We start from the raw sequence: 15,417 nt of genomic DNA, 5'->3' as shown, positions 1-15,417 counted from the left end.
ATCAAAATAAACCATTCAAACCATTAACCACACAAATTATTAATACCATTGTTATTTTCTGACCCTAATATTTTTTGCACTTATGCAGTTATAATTTGAGTTGATAGGTAAGCTCAAAAGATCGCTGTTATCTCTTTATATCGTTGGGGGATTGTGTGGGAAGGTACTATCGAATCTGTAAATGATGCTCCAATAAATGATAGCCATTTTGCATAGAATAAAGATTGTGATTTGTATGTGTTAGTAGGATGGATTTTTGTGGCAAGCTTCTCCATTGTATAGTATTCTCAGATTTTTATATACCTTACTCAGTTGGGGTATTATGGCCAGGTCAGGTCCAATTTTTCTAGACCTACAATTCTTTATATGGCCAGGAGAAATCTCCATAGACATCCAGAATTGAGAACATAAGAACATAAGAACATAAGAGACGCCAATGTTGGATCAGGCCAAAGGCCCATCCAGTCCAACACTCTGTGTCACACAGTGGCCACAGTGGCCACAGTCTACATCACAGAACAGCTGGGCTGTTCAGAGGTTTCTCCAGAAGACCCGCAAGCAGGCAATAAATACCAATCAAAAACGCACATGGTCAGGATGTTCTTAACCACAAAACTCACAAGTTGTTGGCCTCCGGCTGTTTCACAAAGAACGCCACCACAGTACGATTGCATGAAGAAGGTGTCACTTTCCATTTCCTATTTTCAGCAGCATTCGGAGGCCTCTGGTGAGGGAGAAGCAGAAAGAACAGCGCAGGGCAAACAATGGCTGAGAACATCTACGAGAACCTGCAGAGGGCTCAACGGGAGGGTAAGATCGCAGAAGAATGCCTGGCTCTCGCTCCTCATGTCTTAGGGATGCTCGCCCCAAATATTTATTGTTTAATTAATTCATTCATTTATACCCTGCCTTTTCCCCCCCAGGGGAGCACAATGTGGCTTACATTGTACCCCCTCGTCTTCATTTTATCCTCATAACCACCCTGTGAAGTAGGCTAGGCTGAAAGAGTGTGACTGGCCCAAGGTCACCCAGTGATATTCCATGGTACAGGTGGGGATTTGAATCTGGGTCTCCCAGATATTAATCTGACCTGCTTATCCACTGAAACACACTGGCAGTCATGGTTACTGGTTCCCCTTGATGCTTCTGGTGGCTTATGATGGTGTGTGTGTTTATGGAACTATTTAGTCATTTTCAATGTGGCTTTCTTTTTTTCTTTTTTTGAAACCCCCGGAGGGGTATTTTTATTTTTTCAATAAGACTACAAACTACAAATAAAAATATAGGAAGGGGAACTACAACTATGGATAAAGGAAAGAAACCCACACTAACTAAAATCCCAAGAGTGGGAGACCCCCTTTATGTTAAACTTAATATTAGTATTAAAAGAGTTAGTAAAACAATACACTTGTAGAGTTCTTGTTTTTCACATTGTTCTGTATTAGTAAATTAGTTATTATGAGAGAACTTTCTGAGCATCTTCTTTATTTCAAAGAGCCATTTATCAGAGTCCTTCTGCCCTTACTTTGGCTTTCTGTCTCTAAAATCATGTAGAGTTTTCATTGCTCCCGCACCCGCTTCTGCAGCAGAGTCCTCATCCGTTCCCGAGGCAGCTGAGTCACTTGACTTAGTTTCTTCCTCTTTAGATTCTTCCCCCGATCCTAGCTGACGTCTCAAGAATTCCTTGGCTTTGAAGATGGAGTCTATCTTCTCCTATCGTTGATTTTAAAGATGACACCTTCAGAAATCACCCACCTGTACTGTAGACCGTTTGTTTGAAGAAAAGTAATTAACTCCTTGTAGCTCTTTCTCTTCTGGCGAATTTCAAATGGAATGTCTTTTAAAGTCTTGATAATTGTATTCCCAAATTTCAGTGGAGTTGCTGAGGTTGCCTTTAATCTGGCATCTCTGGTCTGTCTTCTTGCAAATCTCACCACAATCTCTCCAGGCAGGCTATTTTTTTAATATAATTGGAGTAAGCCCTATAAGCTGTCTCCATGTCTTTTATTATTTCCTCCGCTGGCAAGCCTGTCACTGGAGCAATAATCTCACCCAGAGTCTTTTTCAAATCTTCTTTTTCTGTCTCAGGAACCCCCTGGTACCTGAGAATCATATTAGCCTTTTCCATTTGCAGCTGCAACAAACGAATTTCTTGAAGATTTTGTTTCGTTTCCACTTCACCCATTCTTTTCTTCATCTTCTTGCTTGAGGTGTCCATCTCTGTAACTTTCTCAGCCACCAGCTCCACTTTTTTTCCCGTTTCTGCCAGCTGTTGCTGTTGTGAAGCGAAGTTTTGATTTAACGAGGCCAGTTGCTGGTTAATACCATCGAGCTGATCCATCACTGGCTTGAGCATATCCGCTAACAGCTTCATGACGTCAGCTCCCTCTTCCGGCCTCGGACTCTGACTACGCTTCGCTTTAAACTTTCCTCGGGATACCGCCATTTTTCAACTTTGTTTACACTTTCAAACTGCTTCTCTTGGGCTCGAAGCACTCATCAATTCGCTATTTGCACTCAAGTAAGTCTCTCAAAATACACATGCTGTCTGTTTCCTCCCACTCCCCCTTCGCTGTGTTTATCTGTCCTTGCGCTTCAGAGGCGGCCCTCTTTGCGCTCCGCTTTTCCCACGGGGGGGTGCCGTTTATCAAAGTTCGTTTACTTAGAACTCACGTTCATTGTTGGTCACATTCCTGACCTCGCTCACATCAATCGTTGTTCCGCTCGGTCTCCCCCGCTTGTCCCGGTCGGGTTAGCTTGTGCCCTAAGGCCACTCATCGGTAGGACCGTCAGAGTGGAGATAAGCCTCAATTCTCCGGCAGCAAGCCATCGAAGAGGCTATCCCTCAAAGCTCTCTGGCCTGGAGCCTTTCACAAAGGCTCCGTGGGAGTGCCACTTGAGGTGGCACCCCTCCATGCCGATGGTGTGCTAATCGCCTCTCCAAGCTCTGGGGAGAGCGACCGCCATCACCAATCCATAGACCGGAAGCCTTTTCAATGTGGTTTTCAATTGTTCAAATGTTTTAATGCTTTTGTGTGTGCTGCTTTGGGGACCCTGATCAAATGGAAAGGCAGCATAAGAATGTTTTAAATGAATAAATTAAATAAATGATTAGGGATGATGTGAAATTTCCTTATGCCTTGAGCCCAGTGACAGATTAAGCCTCTCACCCAAATCTGCTTATGGTCAGTTTGGGATTTGAGGTGAGTCTGGTGCCAGGATTCTCCGGAGTGACAAGCAAGTTCCTGGAACATGAGAATATAAGGCCAGCCCTGCTGGATCAGACCAAAGGTCCATCTGGTCCAGCCTCCTGTCTCACGCAGTGGCCAACCAGTTCCTCTGGAAAGCCAGCAACAGGGCAGAGAGGCCGAGGCCTTCACCTAATGTTGCCCCCTGGCTCTGGGATTCAGGGGCTTAGTGCCTCGAACATTGAGGTTCCCCTCAGCTACTATGGCCAGTAGCCATTGATAGACTTCTCCTTCATGAATCTGTCTAATCCCCTTAATCTGGACTGGTCAGAGTTTACGATTTGATGCACAGGGAATGAAAACTCTGAACCTATTCCCAAAGGTAGAAACTGCACATCTCCAGATCTTGAGCAGCACAGATCTCAAGTGCTTCTCTAACCAAACGCCTGCCAGGGGGACAGTATACCAAGGCTCGGAGGGAGGCACGGGACTAGACAGCTCTTTAAAAATAAGCTAATGATATGGAAACTTCTGCGCCAGGTCCAAAGCCTGCTGTGGCTTCCTTTCCATGGGAAGAAACAAACCCGCACCCCCAGGGGCAGATGAAGGCTCACTGGTGCCCTCAGCACTGACCCATCTTGGTGCCCCCCTCCTTTCCACACTGACCCCCAGTCCATTTTAGTTGTTGACCTGTCTGGCCAGATATACAACGCAGGTTGCAGCAATACAAAAACTTATTCATAGGATAACACAATATACTGTACAAACTAAGCCAAGCTTGGGCGACATAAAGTTCTTTTCACCCTTTCCCCAACTTTGTGGTGCCCCCTTTGGCCCTGGTGCCCTAAGCACGTGCTTAGTCTGCTTCATGGTTAATCTGCCCCTGCACACCACCAAGGAATAAAGGTCAGGTCAGGGTTAAGTAGATTATAAAGGCAGGACTTGATTTCCCCCCCCCCCAAGGGGTTAGCCAGGGGCATTGCTTCCAGTGCCAAGGTTCATGTCTGGAACATAGGAAGTTTGAATCAATGAACATGAACACATGAAGCTGCCTTATATTGAATCAGCTCCTTAGTCCAAGGGAGTTAGTATTGTCTACTCAGACTGGCAGCAGCTCTCCAGGATCTAAGATGGAGATCTTTCACATTACCTATTGCCTGGTCCTTTCAACTGGAAATGCCAGGGATTGAACCAGGGACCTTCTGCATGCCAAGCTGAGGCTCTTCCACTGAACCACAGCCCCTCTTTACAGCTCACCAGGGTCTCAAGTGGAGGTCTTTCCCATCACCTACTGCCTGATCCTTTCAACTGGAGATGCCGGGGATTGAACCTGGGACCTTCTGCATGCCAAGGTGAGGCTCTACCACTGAGCCACAGCCCCTCTTTACAGCTCTCCAGGGTCTCAAGTGGAGGTCTTTCCCATCACCTCCTGCCTGGTCCTTTTTAACTGGAGATGCCGGTGATTGAACCTGGACCTTCTGCATGCCAAGGTGAGGCTCTTCCACTGAGCCACAGCCCCTCGTTACAGTTCTGCAGGGTCTCAGGCTGAGGTCTTTCCCATCACCTCCTGCCTGGTCCTTTCAACTGGAGATGCCGGGGATTGAACCTGGGACCTTCTGCGTGCCAAGCAGTCGCTCTTCCACTGAGCCACAGCCCTTCCCCATGCTCCTGAGCAGATAGAGTCCTCTTCTTCCCACACTTCAGCCACAAAAAAGAGTGAACTGCTCAGTCGTCCTGTTTCTTTTGCAGAAAGCCTTCAGCACCATCTCCTCTTTTTGAAGACAGGCTCTCCCTGTAGCTGCTGCAGTTTTTAAAAGTAACACATGCCTCATTGTGCGTGGTGAGCACGAATAAGGGCACGGCCCACAGAAGTGAATGGGGCCGCGCAAGAGCCTTTGCCAGATTTTCCATTCATTCAAAATGTAATCCCAGGTCTGCCTTGCTTGGATGCAGCCGCGTTGCTGTCCTACGTCTGGCAAGACGACCACCTCTGCGCCACCTCATGGGGCTCGGCCACCTCATGGGGCTTGGCAGTGGAACTGCAAGGCCGGCGGTGGCGGCCGAGACCGTTGGGGGCAGGGTGTGTGGCCTTATGACACACTTCCGGTGATGTCAGGGGGTGTGGCATATGCTAATGAGTTATGCTAATGAGTTCCCCTAGCTCTTTTTCTACGAAACGACCCCTGCATCTCATCCTTTGCCATCCCCGTCTTCTTTGGCCTTCAATCTTTCCCAGCATCAGGGTCTTCTTCTCCAGTGAGTGCTCCCTTCTCATTGGGTGGTCAAAGTATTTGAGCTTCAGTTTCATTATCTGGCCTTCCAGGGAACAGTCAGGGTTGATTTCTTTTAGGATTGACTGATTTGATCTCCTTGCAGTCCAAGGGACTCTCAAGAGTCTGGAAATGGCAAAAACCACCTCTGAACGTCTCTTGCCTTGAAAGCCCTACGGGATCGCCATAAATATGCTGTGAGTTGACAGCGCTTTCCACCGCCAAGGGTTGATTAGCCAAAATCAAGTCTGTCCGTGATGGAGCCTCCAAATCCAGTGGCTGGATACCCCCACAGAATGGAGGAGAGCCTCCTCCCACAGGGCAAAGAGCTTTTTAGATTTGTGTCCATTTCTTCTGTATCTGAAATTCCAAAACACAGTATTTTTCTCAAAACACATCTTATTCTTCTCGATTGTCTTTCAAAGACTGAGGCTCGTTTCAAAGCTTCCTTGCCAACTAAACACGCTGTATGCTCCTGGTAGGTAAATGCTTTGGTTTTAGAGGAAAATGTGAAGGTCTTAGGGAGATTTGGGGGAGCTGCAGACCGGAAGGTCGGTAGTTCAGCAGTTCGAGACCCGAGTGTGCCGCGTGACGGAGTGAGCTCCCGTCTCTGGCCCCAGCTCCTGCCAACCTAGCAGTTCGAAAGCAAGAAATTGCAAGTTGATAAATAGGTACTGCTTCAGTGGGAAGGTAACAGCGTTCCGTGCGCCTCGGTGTTTAGTCATGCCGGCCACATGACCACGGAAACGTCTTCGGACAGTGCTGGCTCTTTGGCTTTCAAACGGAGATGAGCACCGCCCCCTAGAGTCCGATTCGACTGGCTTTCGAGTAAGGGAAACCTTTACCTGGGAAGGGCAGAGTTTGGGGAGAGGAGGGAGCTAAGCAGGTATGTTGTGTCATAGAGTCCACCCTCCAAAACTGCTGGTTTATCCAGAGCAAACTTATCTCTGTTGCCTGGAGATCAGTTGTAATTCCAGAAAATCTGCAGGCCACATCTGGAGGTTGGCAACTTAGTTCCTCAGACAGCAGCTGCTCTGCTGATATAAATAAAAACGGAGAACGCCCAAATTAGACTACGAAACACCGTGTTAAAAAGGCAGTTAATATATTCTGTAAACTAACATTACTTCTCATACATTGTAGCAGCTTGCTTATGCATTATAATTTTTAAAAAACATTTTGACGATATGAATCCATACATATTTAAACAACTAGCCTACTGACATAAATTCCCTTAAATTTCAACAAAATGCTAAACAATGGCCCTGGTCACACGGGCTGGATATCGCCGGGGGGAGGCGTGGCTAATTGCCCCGGTGCAATTTGATCCACGATTACACGATCAGACGCACCGGCAGCACACCACTGGTCCTTCCCTCGGCGCCGGCGGGTAAACGAGGGACCGGAGGGGAATGCCGTGCGCCGGCGCGATCACACCACGGGCGTCTGGAGGCAGCCCGTGGCAAACGTTTACTAGTACCTTGGAGGTACTAGTTTTTTAAAGCGCATTGTCAGCGGTAAGCCACGGGTGCGCTCCACTTCCCAGATGTTGGGGTGTGATCACACCCGGATAATCCGCCCACCATCCGTGCCTCTCCCGCGGCAACTTTGCCGTGTGACCGGAGCCAGTATATAACATCAATGGGGTATTTTGGTACAATTTTGTCACAGTTCACTCTTCCCAATGCGCTTTTTAATAACAACCTTCTTTCACAAAAGAGTTACGAAGCGTTCTTTAGAATGCTGAAAGGAAGCATTTGCTTCCGGCCTAATTTCGATCCAACAGATAGTCTTGGATGTCTCCATCTGCTTCAACTTCCTCTTTCTCAGAAATCACTTGCCTAAACATCCATCAATTCATAAAGAACGTCACTTGCCGATGAAATCCTTTAACTGGGGTTTAGCGGGTTTAGTGAACAGTGAACGCTAAACCCCCAGTTAAAGAATCTCGTCTGCAAGAGGGTGTCCTCTTGCCTCTGTGCTGATTTGGGTCTTCACAAGACGGTTTTTTTAGGTGAGTCCGGCAGTGATCCCTCTAAACTGAGTTAGTGTGAGCTAGCTCACAGTTCTTTAGCCTCTGGCTCACACATTTCTGTCTTAGCTCAGGAAAGGGCTCCAGAGCAAACTAATTGATGCAGTAGCCAAATCGCTCGCTCACAGCTTTAATGCCAGTAGCTCACAGAGTAGAATTTTTGTTCACAAGACTCCACAACTTAGAGGGAACACTGACCAGTTCAGCTGGAAAAATTGACCCTTCCATCACTTACGAGCAACCCCAGAAAGGGAAACTTCAGGGCTCTGGGCGTAGTCAGAATGTTGTTTAAAAAAACAGAACTCTCTCTTGTAGTTTTAGTTTTGTAGTTTTAGTTGTGTAGTGTGTCGTAAGAAAATCAATAAAAATGTTATAAGAAAAAAACGGAACTGCAAGAGGGGAAATAGAATGAGTGTATTTTTCCCACCCAAAGAATGCTTGCATCAGATTGCTGCAATTATAAATAGAATGCTTCCTAACTCAGCAATTTCTTCCAATTCTCTTGAATTTCTTACTGGAACTCTCACATTGCCCCCCCCCCTTCACCATGGATTCCTGCGCAGCTTGTAGTATTGCAAACCTCCATGTGGGAACTGAGGATCCCCAAATTACATCTACCTAGGGAAGGACTGGGGAGGAGAGAAGGAGGAGGAGATTGGATTTATACCCCGCCCTTCACTACCCAAAGGAGTCTCAGAGTGGCTTACAATCTCCTTCCCCTTCCCCTCCCCACAACAGGCACCCCGTGAGGTAGGCGGGGCTGAGAGAGCTCTCTCGAGGACTGCCCTTGAGAGAACAGCTCTGAGAACTTGTAACTGACCCAAGGTCACACCAGCAGCTGCATGTGGAGGAGGAGTGGGGAACATAAGAGAAGCCAATGTTGGATCAGGGCAACGGCCCATCCAGTCCAGCACTCTGTCAAACCTCGATCCTGTCACCCCTCAGCCGTCGTTTCTCCAAGCTAAATCAAACCCGGTTCGCCCAGATCAGAGTCCGGGCTCCTAGTGTAGGGATATCCATGGGGTGTGATGCCATAGAGGCTGCGGTCACACAGGCTTGGTGCAATCTGGCAATTTGGGGCGATTTAAATAGTCGTGGGAAGTTTTGATCAGACATCTCACCCTGTATGCTCACCCAATGGTCAATCGTTCAGATTGTTGCAGCATGCTTTTTGTTTTTTGTCTTTCACCCAAGCACGTAAGTATGTATTTATTTTTTATTTATTTTTTATTTTTGGATTTATATCCCGCCCTCCCCAAAGGCTCAGGGCGGCTTACGACGAGGCATCCAAAGCCCGGCTCCTTTTGGACAGCGCCACAACCCCTCTGCCAAATAATCTGGCCCCTTTCAGCCTCCTTCCCTTCACCTCTCTTCCATGGAATACATAGGGTGTGTGTAAAGTGCAGATTCACATGAGAGTAGTCCCATTGACTTCAGTGCATTTACCCTTGTGTCAGTCATGGGGTGCTCTCAAATAGCAACACTGATGCAGAAACAGGAGCGGGGATGGGAGCGGGATTTGTCACTCGAAAACAACTTCCCCCAGGGACTCCCGATCCAGAATGACAACTTGACCACAGTGATTGACAATGCTTGGTGTGATTATGCACTTATGCGCACTTAGCTAGGTAAAGGTAAAGGTAAAGGTTCCCTTGCTCGAAAGCCAGTCGAATCCGACTCTAGGGTTGCGGTGCTCATCTCCGTTACAAAGCCGAAGAGCCAGCGCTGTCCGAAGACGTTTCCGTGGTCATGTGGCCGGCATGACTAAACACCTAGGCGCACGGAACGCTGTTACCTTCCCACCGAAGTGGTCCCTATTTATCTACTTGCAATTTCTTGCTTTCGAACTGCTAGGTTGGCAGGAGCTGGAACTAGAGACAGGAGCTCACCCTGTCTTGCGGCACCCGGGTCTTGAACCACTGAACTACTGACCTTCCACAGCCTGCAGTTCAGCGTCTTAACCACTTGAGCCACCGCAGCTTAGCTACTTAGCTACTTGAGTTTAAAAAAAAAAAACACACACACACAACCAAAGAGGAGGCACTCCAAAGAGATCTGTCGAGGATGGGTCAGTGGGCATCAACATGGCAAATGGGGTTCAATGTGGCCAAGTGCAAAGTGATGCACATTGGAGCCAAAAACTATAAATACACATTGATGGGGTCCGAATTGGCAGAGACTGACCAAGAGAGAGATCTTGGAGTCATAGTAGATAACTCAATGAAAATATCGAGACAGTATGCAACTGCGATAAAAAAGGCCAACGCTATGCTGGGGATTATTAGGAAGGGATTGAGAACAAATCAGCCAGTATCATAATGCCCCTGTCTAAATCAATGGTGAGACCTCATTTGGAGTACTTTGTACAGTTCTGGTCACCACACCTCAAAAAGGATATTGTAGCATTGGGAAAAGTGCAGAAAAGGGCAACTAGGATGATCAAAGGGTTGGAACACTTTCCCTATGAGGAAAGGTTAAAGCGCTCAGGGCTCTTTAGCTTGGAGAAACAACGGCTGAGGGGTGACACGATCAAGGTTTACAAGATTATGCATGGGAAAGAGCATGTAGAGAAAGAGGTACTTTTCTCCCTTTCTCACAACACAAGAACTTGTGGGCACTCCATGAAACTGCTGAGCAGTCGGGTTAGAACATATAAAAGGAAGTCCTTCTTCACTCAAAGAGTGATTAACATGTGGAATTCACTGCCACAGGAGGTGGCGGCGGCTACAAGCATGGACGGCTTCAAGAGGGAATCGGATAAGCATATGGAGCAGAGGTCCATCAGTGGCTCTTAGCCACAAGGTATCGATAGGAACTCTCAGTCTGGGGCAAGGGATGCTCCGTATTCTTGGGGCTTGGGGATAGGACCTCTCAGGCTGGGGCAAGGGCTGCTCTGTATTCTTGGTGCCTGGGGGTGGGCAACAGTGGGAGGGCTTTTAGTGTCCTGGCCCCACCGCTGGACCTCCTGATGGCCCCTGGTATTTTTGGCCACTGTGTGACACAGAGTGTTGGACTGGATGGCTATTGGCCTGATCCAACATTGGCTGCTCTTATGTTCTTATATGGAGCAGAAGTCCATCAGAGGCTATTAGCCACAAGGTATAGATTGGAACTCTCGGTCTGGGGCAGAGATGCTCTGTATTCTTGGTGCTGGGGGGGCAACAGTGGGAGGGCTTCTGGTGTCCTGGCCCCACTGCTGGACCTCCTGGTGGCCCCTGGTATTTTTGGCCACTGTGTGACACAGAGTGTTGGACTGGATGGGCCAGTGGCCTGATCCAACATGGGCTTCTCTCTTGTTCTTACTTGGGGAGATGTCCAGGACCTACCTGGAGGTTGGTAATCCTAAGCTGTGATGGTCTCTGGAGCCCCAGGAAAGGGGGGAGAGTCTGATGTACTTTGTCCTCCTCTGCTTCAAGGAATAACGTTAAAAGAACCAACTCGTCCTCCGCCTTCCAAGAGAAGCACCTCCATCATCACCCTCCTAGCCATCCTGACTCTACTCCTGGCTGTTTTGCTCACTGCAGTGACCGTCCTGTGTAAGTAAAGCACCACTGGTGAATACATGCCTGTCCCTATGTAAATCTTGTTGATTTCCAGTCTGTTCCTGGTGATCAAGACTGGGTGTAACCTCCTCTTCCCCTCGTGATCTTTGTTGGGAGGAACTTCCTGCAGCGATCTGAATTTTGCGCTTTTCTGCACTCTTATGTCCATCGCTTGGGTTCCCATACTGCATTTCCCCCCCTTTTCTGTACATGTTTTGGTCCCTCTAGTGGCCGCTTTGATATTTCATCCCTGTATCACCAGCTTACAGAATCATAGAATCATAGAACGTTAGAGTTGGAAGGAACCTTGCAGGTCATCTGCAGGAGCAGAGCTGAAAGGTAGCCCTACATACCTACAACATACCTAAAAGATGGTGGTCCAGTATTCGCTTGAAAACATCCAGTGAAGGAGCATCCACCACCTCCCAAGGCAGACCGTTCCACTGCTCAACCACTCTTACAGTCAGGAAATTTATCCAGATATTTAGCCGGTATTGACTCCCTTGCAATTTCCACCTATTAGATCTAGTCTTGCAATCTGAAGCAAGAGAGAATAGATCTGCTCCATCATCTACAAGACAGCCCTTCAAATACTTGAAGACTGCAATCATGTTCCCGCTAAGCCTTCTCTTTCCCAGGCTAAACAGACCCAACTCTTTCAGCCTTTCCTCATAAGACTTGGATTCCAACCCTCTCACCATCCTGGTTGCCCTCTTCTGGACACACTCGAGATTGTCAACATCCTTCCTAAAATGTGGTGCCCAAAACTGGACACAGGACTCCAGGTGAGGCCTGACCAGAGCAGAATAGAGCAGAACTTCAAGCTGCTGCTGCTTCTTCTTCTTCTTCTTCTTCTTCTTCTTCTTCTTCTTCTTCTTCTAATTTTGATTTATATTCTGCACAGGCAGGCTCAAGGCGGTGTACAACAGGTTAAAATACAATAAAACTCAGGTAAATATAATATTATAAAATTTCAAATAACAGATAAATTACGTAAAGTGCAGTTGGAGTACAGATGGTGAATTACTGTAAGGTGGTCCGATGTAGCTGGGCCGGTGTCCAAAGTTGTTCTGAATGCCAATAGCACGGGGGCCACAATAGTCCAGTTTTTAATAGCTCATTCATCAATGGTGGCTTCTAATCGAAGGCCTGGTGGAAGAGCTCCATCTTGCAAGCCCTGCGGAACTGTACAAGGTCCCGCGGGGCCCTGATGTCTTCCGGGAGCTCATTCCACCATTGTGGAGCCACCACTGAGAAGGCCCTAGCTCTGGTGATGGCCAATCTGGCGTCTTTGGGCCCAGGGAGAGTCAGGCAATTTTGCAACCCTGACCTCAGTGCTCTCTGGGGGATATATGGGGAAAGGCAGTCCCTCAGGTAGACAGGCCCCCAACCATATAGGGCTTTAAAGGTCAAAACCAGCACCTTGAAGCGAATCCGGTATGCTATTGGCAGCCAGTGAAGTGCCTTCAGCACAGGCCGTATGTGCTCTCATATAGAGAGCTTATTCCTGACCACTTTAAGAGTGCAGGGAAATAAGCTGGAGATACAGTCATGAAATACTGAAGTGACCACTAGGGGGAGCAAAGCAAATGCTGAAAGATAACCGACACAGTACAAATGAAAATAAAGAGTGCAGACAAGCCCTGTGTCTGGAGTTCTTGCAGAATTTTTAAGTGCCTCTGAGAATTGATTGATTGATTTGTACACTACTTTTCTCCCTAGAGGGGATCCAAAGCAATTTAAAATACAGAACAAGAAATATAGCAGAAATAAAAGAGGGGGGGAGTATTCTGAGCTCACAACAGGTCTTCTGCTCACTCTGAATGCCGACTGAAGAGGCTGAGCACAGTCTGCAGGCTCTAATCGACATGCTCTCGTAGTCAAAGTCTCTCGAACATCTTCTGAGCTGTGACAGTTTTTGTTTACTCGTGACTTCTATCACGTCACAGGTACCAAGACATAATAGTTTACGGCAGGGGTGTCAAACATGTGGCCCGGGGGGCAGATCAGGCCCCCGGAGGGCTTCTATCAGGCTCGCAGTGGAACCGTCTGCCTTCTGCTTCTTCTTCCAATTCTGCTGCTACTGGTTTGCAGCTTACAGATACACACCTGAACAGCCTACTCAAGATTGCAACACCACAGACATTTTGATGCAATAATTCAGAGCGAGAGGTGTCAGCGATCAGACACTGTTAAAGAAACAAAATATTGCAAGAGTGCTAATGTTTTAAGCATGTTTTTATTTGTTTTAAGTTAAAAACACGCCTTTACGTTTGTGTCCTGACATGATCTGGGATGTGCCACCAGAGGCCTACTAGGCCCAGGGAGCCTGGCTAGCAGTAGCTGAGGCTGGGCCTACAACTCCCAGAAGCCCCTGAGAGGTTTTGGAGCCAAAATAGACCAATAGGAAAAGAGGAGGGCTTGGAATAAAAGATCTGGAGCAGCAGGAAAAGCTGTTCTTCTTCCCAGAGGGCAGAGCCAGAAGGAAGGCTGCTGCGGGGAGAAACCCTCAATCCTGAGGGAAGGGTGAGTAGTCTAGTGCCACTTGGAACAGCGAGCTAGGGACAGTATGTATTTAGACGAGCAAGGGCATTTGATTTCTTTTCTTTTCACCCACTTACTGTTATTCTGCACCTTGTTGTTTGACCTCCTGTAAAATAAACCTTTTCCTTGTTGTACTCTGCCTGGTCCTCACACCTATTATTCGGCCAAAAGGGAGGTCGGAAGGTCTTGGGAAGGTACTCTGGGCCTTCTCAAGGGATTCTAAATCCAGAGTGGTGGCAGCGTCAGGTGACACCCCACCTGAGCCGCGACATGTCCTTTATAAAGTTTGTATCTCCGCTACCTGGCATTACCTTTTATGACACACGTGGCCCGGCCCAACAAGGTCTCATTAATGTCAGATCCAGCCCTCATAACAAATGAGTTTGACACCCCTGGTTTATGGTCCAGTAATCTGTCCCAATCACTTGTGTGGTGGTCCAGCTTAACTAGTCTGAGGAGTTTTAGGTCTGGGTTTGATTTTAGAGTCCTAATTTTCAAATTGAACACTCTTCCCCAGGCCTTTGCTTCATAAGACATCCCCCCAACTTCAGCTTTCAGGGCCATTCCAGACATACACTGAGGTATTCCCAGAATATTGTGTAGGAGTCTTCATATAGGTCTGTCGATACTGTCTGTTACAGCAGGATATCAGTATATCAATATTTCCGTGCCGTTAAAAAGAAACAAAAATGAAACCACTTTTCTTCAGGGTGTGTGGAAGGAGAGGGAGGAAATGCAGTGGTTTGACGAATGATGATGACAACGGTCCGGTCATCGTAAAGCGGGCTGGGGGTGGCAGCCGGCAGTTCGAAGAAAACCGACAGAAACATTACGAGCAAGGAAGAAGGTGACTCACAATTGGCTTCCAGAAGAAGATCAGAATAAACGGTCACCTCAAAAGAAACGGGCGGGGGGCCCCCCGGGGGGGACAATGACAGAAAAAGAAGAAGTTAAAAACAAAAGGCACAAAAATGCATGCAGAAATCAGGGGACACACTGAAGCGGCATGGGGCCAGGGATGGGGGGGGGGACCTTATGGAAAAGCCCTGGGTGTCTAGGTGCCACATGGCTGCTTGCCACAAAGACTTTTGATCAGATGTAGGCTGCGGTCACACACAAAAAATAATCCACTTTCAGTGCACTTTCCAACTGGATCTTGTCAGTTCAGGTGTCTAGGTGCCCTCAGAGCGGATTGAAAGTAGATTGTTTCGCGTGTGTGACCGCAGCCGTGCTCTGAGAGTTGCCTGCTGGGAACTTAATCCCCATGTGCCTTTAGAGCAGGGCTGTGGTGCATGGGACGAAAGGGCAGAGACCTTTGCACACCATTTTCCCAGCCTCAAATGGCCCCCAGTGAGTTGCTGGAAACTTATAGGCAGCCATCAGTACATGTTGATTTACCCAACAAGGCAAAAAGCAGATAGCCAGGGCTGTGTCAGTTTGGCGCAGTGGTTAAGTGTGCAGACTCTAATCTGGGAGAACTGGGTTTGATTCCCCACTCCTCCACTTGCAGCTACTGGATGACCTTGGGTAAGCCATAGTTCTGGCACAGCTGTCCTTGAAAAAGAGCAGTTTCTGAGAACTCTCTCATTCCCACCTACTTCACAGGGTGTCTGTTGTGGGGATGGGAAGGGAAAAGGAGTTTGTAAGCCGCTCTGAGACTCCTCTGGGTAGTGAAGGGCGGGGTATAAATCCAATCTCCTCCTCCCCCGCTGCTGCTGCTGCTTCTTCTTTTTCTTCTTCTTCTTCTTTGTCAAGTCAGAATGGGGGAATTCAGAGGATTTATCACAGCAATCACTATCATTTGAATGGGCAGATTGTTTTCCCTGTAAGTGCTACTGAGA

At 47.7% G+C, this 15,417-nt stretch overlaps 1 protein-coding gene across 1 annotated transcript in view; it reads left to right on the top strand.

Annotated features, from left to right (window-relative positions):
- Window positions 1-664: 664 nt before the first annotated feature.
- The window catches only part of LOC107121447 (C-type lectin domain family 4 member F-like), a gene marked incomplete at its 3' end in the record, with an annotated part of 39,887 nt that continues 25,134 nt past the window's right edge, over window positions 665-15,417 (top strand). Inside the window, exons 1-2 of the mRNA XM_015424356.1 lie at window positions 665-810; window positions 10,907-11,026. Coding sequence (XP_015279842.1) covers window positions 765-810; window positions 10,907-11,026 — 166 coding nt within the window. The remainder of the gene's footprint in view (window positions 811-10,906; window positions 11,027-15,417) is intronic.

The sequence above is a fragment of the Gekko japonicus genome, unplaced genomic scaffold, assembly GCF_001447785.1.
Source record: "Gekko japonicus isolate JY-2015 unplaced genomic scaffold, Gekko_japonicus_V1.1 scaffold4411, whole genome shotgun sequence".
Classification (NCBI taxonomy): Eukaryota; Metazoa; Chordata; class Lepidosauria; order Squamata; family Gekkonidae; genus Gekko; species Gekko japonicus.
Note: the sequence above shows the minus strand (reverse complement) of the source record. Positions and strands in the feature narration are given on the sequence as shown.